At 38.9% G+C, this 8,916-nt stretch overlaps 1 protein-coding gene across 2 annotated transcripts in view; it reads left to right on the top strand.

Annotated features, from left to right (window-relative positions):
- The first annotated feature begins 378 nt into the window (after window positions 1-378).
- SAMD8 (sterile alpha motif domain containing 8) overlaps window positions 379-8,916 on the top strand; it is a 65,904-nt gene continuing 57,366 nt past the window's right edge. The window contains exon 1 of one of the 2 annotated variants that reach the window (XM_045842151.1): window positions 379-582. In XM_045842151.1, the coding sequence (XP_045698107.1) occupies window positions 412-582 (171 nt within the window). In that variant the 5' untranslated portion in view covers window positions 379-411. Of the gene's footprint in view, window positions 609-8,916 lie in introns of both variants that reach the window. The other variant, XM_045842153.1, reaches the window with a different exon arrangement.

Genomic DNA, 8,916 nt, shown 5'->3' with positions numbered 1-8,916 from the left:
GAAATATTTATTTTTATGTCATTTGGACTGAGAGTAAAGGGGCAATAAATGGCAACAATGATCCTTGTGAACTGGTTCCTGGAGAGCAGCTGGCTCCCTCCAGAGGAATTAGGATAAATTCCCTTTGTTCTCAAACCCTATTTACCAATCCCGTCGACCTCGCCCCAGATCCGCGAGCCTTCTTCTTGATCCTCATCATCTCGCTTTGGGCTTGACGCATGCGCTTTTGATTTTTTTTTTTTTTTTTTACACATTCTCTCGCTCTCCACCCGAGGCCCGCGTACCTTCCGGTTTTGGCACCGCCCCCCACCCTTAGAGCTCCGCCTCCCGCCAGCGGGGCCCCGCCTCCCGAAGCAGTTCCGGTTTGAATTGAGAACAGTTGCCTCATCTGCGGACACTTGGGCAGGAGCAATGCCTGCGCGCAGCCGCCACCGTCCGCGCCTCCACTCCAGGTCTCCTCCCCGGGCTCCGCCCCCGCCTCTCGAGGCAGTGGACTCCGGCGGGGCTCGGAGGGCCCCGGACTCCGACGGCGGCTCGGAAGCTGACTCGGAGGTGGGTCTGGGCAGTCCTCGGACGGCGGAGGTGAGTGGAGCTGAGGCTGAGGAGAGGTGAATTTGGGAGGCACCTGCAGCAGGGGGTGAGTTGGGTGTCAGAGATGAAGCCTAGGGCTGCCGAGGATGGGTTCCGGAGGGGCCACGGGAGACGGTTGAGGGAGCCCGGAGAGGCAGCTCTAGAATGGAATCTGAGGGAAATGGAGGTTGTTGAGCGAGGGCCCGAGGGGGAGTGGCGATGGCCGGAGACTGAGGGGTAAGAAGAGGTTCGGGGTAAGAGGGAGTGGGAGACTGGGGGAGACGTAGCCTCGAAAAGACAAGGGCTTGGAGGTTTTTGAAAGCAGGGTAGCGAGAGGAGATTGAAGGGGTCCCGCCGGAACGTGGAGCCGGAGGAAGAGATGCTCTGGGATTTGGCAGTGGGGAGGAAGGATCGGAGGAGCGGGACCAGGGCCGAGGTTACCGCGAGGCGAGAGACAGAACCGGGTTGGGACGCGCGAGATAGCTGACCAAAGTGAGGCGGTGGTAATTAGAGGAAGGATTTGGGTTCGACTGGAAGAGGAAGGGGTCTCGGGTGGGAAGTAGTCTTGCCCAAAGGGCCAGGAAAAAAGAAATGGAATTAAAAAGAAAAGGAGCCCTTGGGGACCTAATTTAGGGCTTGGGCATCTTCACAGGTGTCTTTCAAAGCATCGAAGATCACTAAGGTAATATACTTGGATTGTGGGGCTTTCTCGTTTGTGGGCAGTGGATCCTCTTAAAACCTAGGGGGAAGGAGCCGTGTTTTGCGGAAAGGACTAGGGAAATTGTGAAAAGGGAAATGATGTTAGGAAACGTAGTGAAAGGCGTGATTCTGAAAATAAAGATACCATTTGGATTTCTTTTAACAGCCTTCTTTTTTCTTTGTTATGTCTTCTTAAAATTTAAGTTTATATTAAATACTAGAGAATTTTAGATCTTCAAAGAATGTTTAATGCATTACCTTTACATTTAAAAATAAAGCTCGGAATAAAAATGTGGACACCTAGATTTTATAGATAGTCAGCATTGAGTGGCTCCAATTTGACAGCTTGAATCACACATACATAACCACAGGGCGAAAATCTGGTCGATGCAGGTGTCCGGGCACATAAAACTGTATGGGAAATCACCGCAGTCCGGGGCCTACCGGATCTTCCTCTTACCCGTAACTCCAGGGTTGGAGTTACCTCTTGAAAATTGGAGGGGTACTCTTGGCCGATTTGCAGGACCAATATTAATGCAATTTTGCAGGTATTATATGAATAATATTTTTAGTAACGTGATCTAGAAAAGCAAGAATAGAGGATGCTTGTAGTTGGGCGTTAACGGAACTAGGATAGATGGACACACAGTTTTTTATAGAAGAAATGGTACCAAAGCCGTAATTGTGCCAGAAAAATAATGATTGTAATATTTCCATTTGCTTTAATATAAATAAGTTAACTTCCTTTTGTAATTATTAACTTATAAGGTGACTTTATGAAATCTTTGACTTTAGCCACATCTCATGTTGTTTTACCTTTACAACTTCTATCTGATAATAAGTTTTGCAAAGCTGTTGACCATTCAAAACAAACTTTTCATCAAGTATTTCTACTCTAAATCGGTATTAACCTGTTTATTCTTTGTGAGATAATTTACCTAGTGCAACACGCTTTTAGTTTATATGTATAGAGTATATATGTCATACCTTCAAATGCTTAGTGGACTAGTAATTATCTCCTTAAAAGAGAGATGAATTCTTTGCTTTCAGCTGTTATCAAAAGATTAACTCCCTTTTCTTTAATTGGTCTTTAATTGAAGAAGTTTCCGTAGTATTTCTGTTGTTTATGTTTCAGTTTACCCTCAGCGACTAAGATCCTGTAGAGGATCTACATAGTACTTAGTTCTGAATAAATCTTGGCGTGTAAAAATGTAGGTAACATCTATTGCACAGGTGGCAAACACAAGGCCTGAGGGCTGAATCCGGCCCTCCACCTTGTTTTATCTGGCCCGGCACCTTGTTTTCACCTGGCAGCAGTGCCAGCTCCTTGCCCCTAGTTAAGGAGCAGTTACATTTATACAATCCTAAAATGACATTCGGCCCTTGAAGGCAACCGAGAGTCTGATGCCCCCCGGTGAAAATGAGTTTGACACCCCTGGTCTGTTGAGTAGCATCTTAATGTTACAGCAAAATTAAAGAAAGAAACCGTTAGATGAAGTTATACAATTAATGTATCTCATCATGCCTAATAGTTATTTTGTTTTTGTTTCCCTTTGACAGTTGTCAAAATCACTTAGTTGTAAAGAAAGTCAGTTTAATGGTAGAGCACTTTCTGTAAGGCAAGAAAATCTCTCTTACTCCAGAAGAAGCCATCAAGACTGCAAGCACAGAACATTCAGGTGTATTTAGATGAATCAGTTTTGTTTCAGTGGCACATATTCTGTTCTTCAAAGACTCATCCAGACTGAAGCATTTTTATTTTGCTGATCGCTAGAACTTCAATGCTTTTTCAAAACTTTGCCATAGTTTTGCTCATTTAGAGACGGTTTTTCTGAGCATTGAAATTTGGACATTGTTTATGAGAACTGTTGAATCACAGATATTATAATGAATATTGTTATTTTTTAAATAAGAGTGACCATATTAACCAGCTATTCCTTTAAAATTCTTGTCCACAGGCCTGATATAATGTTTGGTTTTAATTGTAGGGCATACCTAGCACAGCCATTAAGTTATGGATAAAAATGTTTCTGCCTTCATTTTTTTATACAGTGGTATATTGATAGTGAAAGTTGAATTCACTTTTTAAATTAAAAGCTCCTGTAGCTTTGGTTCTTTTTGTATATCAAACTGACTTATCTGAGATATGAATACAAATCTGTATCCTGCTAAATTACCAATGAAGTTCTTTGTAAAGATTGTGGCATTAGTGGGAGAGTACAGGATGAGTTGAGTGCAATTCTTTTCATGAATGTAGGTTACAGGGAGGGACTACACTGTCGTGCCCAGATTAAACGTTTTAGTTTTTGCAGAAATTGGTGGCATTTAGATTTGTTTTCATTTTCTCTTGAGTGCTTGTATTTGCTTATAAATAAGATGTTACCTATTTATATAATGCTGTACCTTTGTGTTTTAAAATTTTTGCTTGCATGTGGTTTTGGAAACTTTTGAAATCTAGTTTTGTTTTCTTTTTTCTCTAAGGATATGATGTAAAACATTGAGTTATAGTTGGACAAGAACAGAAAGAGTCCTTTGACTAAGGGTAATCATGACAGTGATTCTTACTTTAGGTCTTCGAGGTTGGCTTTGAGAAATCAAGAAGTTAACTAAAAATAGGAAAGCGTGGTCAGGCTCTCTTGACTTGGAGAACAATTCCGTGTTTACATGCCGCCTCTGGTTAATTTGCTTCTAAATATGTGGCAGTGGATTTGTGACAGACCCATGGTATAAATACTCCTGTGCTCCCTCCTCTCGTTCACAGAGCACCATCACTGGATCTTAAGCTGAGTCTGTACTTCATGCTTCCATATTGAAATGCTCTGTTAATTTACCACACATTGGGTCCTCCCAGTAATGTAATTACTTCAGTACAGAATGTAACATAATGTGAGTCTGTCCTGGCTTTTGCAGAGGATGGCAGCAACTAAGAAAACTTGGTTATATTGATTTCATTATAAAACAGTGTTTTATGAAATGTACCTCAATAGAATCTTGTGGAGTCAATGACCTATCTTTACATTTGCCTTAAATTTTTATTGTGGATTTTTTGTAAAGCTTTTGAGTTATGGCAAAGACAAAAAAAGTAGTAATATGTCTATAGACCCTTTTCTGTTTTCTTAAAATTCTAGGTGGGAAATTCTAGAAGGAGGTGAGAATCATGCTAAGTAACGGTCTTCCTTTAAGTTAAACTGTATCACAGTTATTGGAAATGCCAGCAAATTGGTTTTAGCTTGGAAACTTTGAGACTAAGTTAAATCAATATCATTTTCATTGACAAACTATTGGCATGAAAGTCAAAGGCTGCCAAAACCATACATTAAATTTTGGGTCCAAATCCAATATATTTTCACAATATCGTAATGGAATTTGAAATCTTAAGCCAATTTCTCATTTTCCAATATGTTGATTTGATTTGGAGTATATCATATTTAAAAATAATGATTTTACCCTGACCACTGTGGCTCAGATGGTTGGGTGTCATCCTACAAAGCAAAAAGGGCATGTGACTGGGTTGTGGGTTTGGTTCCCAGTTGGGGTACATACGAGAGGCAACCCTGATCAATGTTTCACTCCTTCTCTTCCTCTCTCCCTTTTCCTCTCTCTAAAATAAATAAATATAATCTCTAAAATATAAAAATAAAAAATAAATAAAAATAATGATTTTTTTTACCAGTGAATATGTTAAAGTTAGCCTGCTCAAATATTATTTTAGTGATTAAAATAAGAATTGTAATTTTATATGCTTGGCGTCTTTACTGATGTGCTTTGGCATGCAGGCAGGTCAAGCCTTTCATTAAGTTTACCACTAAATCTTGATTATATAAAAACTTTTATATAACAGAATATAAACTGGATGGTGTTATTAGATTATTATTCATGGAGTTGAGATAGTTCTAGATGTGTTATAGAATTAAGTGCAATGTGATAGTTGTGTATCATTTAGTTTAAGGCAAGTTGGAGCCAGAAAGGGTTTGTGCTCATTAAAAAAAAATTTAAAAATAAATAATACATTGAGTGCATGGTCCCTGCAGCAAAAAATATCCTAGAACTTAGGTGCAGAATGATGATAAAAGTGAGGAGGCTATTTGATTTTTTCAAATGTGCTGTCCCAAATTCTGCTCAGAAGTAGAATATAGTAGAACAGTAAAAAATCACAGGTACAGTGTCAAAAATGGGGGGTAGGAATTGGTTCACTGTTTGAAATTATTGTGTAATTATAGCAGATTTCATAGATGTTTTAGAAAAAAATGACCTGTGCTCACTAAGAAAAAATAAGCAATTTTTGATAATGATCAAGAGAAAAGAATAGTTTGTGTTTGCTCTCTGAAAATATTTTAATTTAGGATTAAAAATTAAAAATGAGGTTTTAAAAGCTTGATAGTCCCAAATACTACAGACTCTAGAGTTAAATACCCAAAGTAAATCTTATCCTCCTACATTGTACTTTCAGATTTTTGCTTTAATAAAAATTACTTTTATGCTTTAGTTTATGGATCTACAAATTACTGTAATTTATCTGTATTTATTTAATAAAGCATATTAAATAAGCTTTATTAGGTAAAATTGAATTTTAAGCTTATTTTAGCACAAGTGCAACTGTAATGTATAATTGCCCTAAGGAGGATATATTGATACTAACTCTACATAATTTTTAAATATCCCCCCCTTATTTTTTTGCCTTGGGATATGGATATTTAGGTTTTATACATCACTTAGAGACAATAACTTAAAAGTTTTTACTGTATACCAGATTAGTAGTTACTTCCAAAAATAGCACATTTTGTTTATATGAATCAAGTTGCATCAGTTGTTCTAAATTCCTTTAGGGGCATTTGAATGTATGGTTTTTAAAGAGGATAATTATTTCAGACAGCTATACTCGAGAATAAGAGTGTTTTGTGTATATGCACATACCATCAGGTGAAACTACAAATCCGGTGTATTTAAATCACTACAATCACCACCTGAACATGGACATTGGTTCTGTAAACCTTTACATAGAGTAAAGTTTTCATTTTGTTGATATATCCTCTGAATTCCAAAGATTGCCTAATGATAAATTAGAAACCATTTAGTCTCGTGTGTGTTTGCATAATTAAGCTAATAGAATAGTTTGTGTCTTTCCACTTATTGATTCTTGTCACATGAGGAGATTTCCCCAATCTCTTCCAAAATTCTTAAAGTGCTTTTAGGTATCAATAATAATCAGTTACATATGACATACTTTTTAAAAATGTTGGTGAGTGCAGTGCTCCTGTTGAATTTGATATTAAATGATATGAGAAACATATAAATGAGAAACTCATGTTCATGTGTAGAATTCTGCATTAGTTAACTGAAAGCACTATTGCCTTGCTATTCTGTTTCTCAGTTAATGTTACTTGATTACATCGTTGTTTTGCTGAAAGTTAATTTCACCCTGAGCAGAGCTGTATGAGATTTAAAAGTGGTTTTCAAATGCTTGTATTTATTAACCCAAAGGTTTCCAGAATTAAGAGTAGATGTAACTATTAGTTGACAGATGATACTCATAATGATTGAATTTCAGGCCTGCAACACTAGCAGAAAGGAGTTAATATGTGATGGCAATACTAGCTTACATTTATTGAGCAGTTCCTATTTGCCAAGGATTATTATAAATGCATTACATGTATATTCCATGTAATCTTCACAATAAGCCTATGGTATAGGAACTAGTATTCTCTTCATTTTACAGAGAAAAATATTGAGGCCCAATGAGGTTAAGTAACTGCTGCAAGGTCACATAACAAGTGATAAATCCACAATTTGAACTTAGCCAGTTTGATTCCAGAGCCAGCATTCTTTATTACTGTGCTTTCTGGATTTTATATCAGATTCTGTTGTGGAATAGCTGTCTGAAGGTTATTTAACTCTTTAGTCTTAATTTCTTCAGATATAAATTAAAGAATTGTACCAGATCCTCCCATGTTGCTTACAATTCTAACATTTAGAATTTTGTTATTCTAATTTGCAAAGTATGATGTGTTCAATGTCTCTGATTAGTTTTTTTATAATCTCTTAAAGTATAAAGGTTAAGTCATTTTCCAAAGTCACACTGTTTTATGGCAGAGGGAAATGAATCTATAATCATACCTACTCTTGAATCTACTGATCTTGCTAGTTGCCTCACTATTTCTTATCTTTTATTTAGTGTGTATATCCAAACAGGGGTTAATAATTGAATTTAATTGATTTTCTTAATTTTCTATTCCTATCTGTTTATTTTTTAAAGTGACATTTTTAAAAATTATGTTTTTTGATTATGCTATTACAGTTGACCCAGTTTTCCCCCTATACCCCTATCTACCCAGCAACCCCACTCCCTCAGGCAATCCTCACACCACTGTTCATGGGTCATGTGTTTAAGTTCTTTGGCTACTACTCCATTTCCTATGCTGTACTTTACATCCCCATGGCTATTCTTTAACTATGTACCTATTTGTACTTCTTAATCCCCTCATCTCTTCACCCATTCCCCCAGATCCCTTCCCATCTGGCAACATCAAAACACTCTCCATGTCCATGATTCTGTCTCTGTTCTTTGCTTAGTCTGTTTCTTTGATTCAATTGTTGATAGGTATGTATTTACTGCCATTTTATTATTCAGTTTTGATCTTTTTATTTTTTAAAAAATATTTTATTTATTTTTATAGAGAGGGGAAGGGAAGGAGAAAGGGGGAGAAACATCAGTGTGTGGTTGCCTCTCCTGTGCCCCATTCTGGGGACGCCCCAAGCTGGGTTATCAAGGTGCACCCTCTGTGTGTTCTGAGTACACCCTCCTCTTATAGTTGAGCCTTAACTGCTTGCTGTTGGCCCATCAATGGAAGGGATTAACCCAGGCCAGTTGGCTGCAAGGACTGGCTATAACCACTGATCACCAATTTCTGCTGTCTGGGTAGGATCACCTGTGTAGGGGCCAGGTATTGGTGCTCTAACATGGTCTGTAGCTATCCACTGGGTGCACTGGCCCTAGGGTTTCCCTGGTGGTGCAGGCCAGGGTCAGCCCCCACCTGTGTTCTGCCCAGAGTCACATTTTCTGAGCTATAAATCAATCTAAGATGGCTGCTAATTGTATTGGGCTTGGAGATTCCCAGGTGAAGCCAACCTGTGAGTCCAGACTGATTGCTGCTAGTTCTGGGCCTGGGGCTGCTTAGCAAGAGGTGCAGGGGTTGGGGCCTCACTGCCGCCAGCTGTAGCTTGTTTGAGAGGATGTAAGAAGTTGTAAAGCAAGAGCCAAGACCAGCCATTCATATGGAAAAGTCACCGTTAACAGTGTGGGTGGGCCTGTAAATTGGGTGGCACTGAATTTCAGGGGATTTTCAGGGTGAGGCAAACAGTGTTAGCTAGGTTGATGGAGTCTCAGATATGGTACCTTCCTGCTGACTGTGTGGCAAGAGCATTCAGAAAAGGGACCAGTGGCCTCTGCCTGCCTTTCTTTCTGGGAGAAAGCTGTCCCCTGCTCTCCTCTTGATACCAGACACTTCAGTTACTTCCTGTATGCCACTGGTGCCTTTCAAGATCTACTCTGGTGCTGGAGCTCAGAGGGAGTGAGTCTGAGTAGGTGAGTCCATGTGTGGACTTTAAGAGGAACTGCTTGGGACTCCAGAAGTTTCTTACACAGACTCA

Source organism: Phyllostomus hastatus, unplaced genomic scaffold (assembly GCF_019186645.2).
Source record: "Phyllostomus hastatus isolate PE091 unplaced genomic scaffold, TTU_PhHast_1.1 phas_contig_38, whole genome shotgun sequence".
Classification (NCBI taxonomy): domain Eukaryota; kingdom Metazoa; phylum Chordata; class Mammalia; order Chiroptera; family Phyllostomidae; genus Phyllostomus; species Phyllostomus hastatus.
Note: the sequence above shows the minus strand (reverse complement) of the source record. Positions and strands in the feature narration are given on the sequence as shown.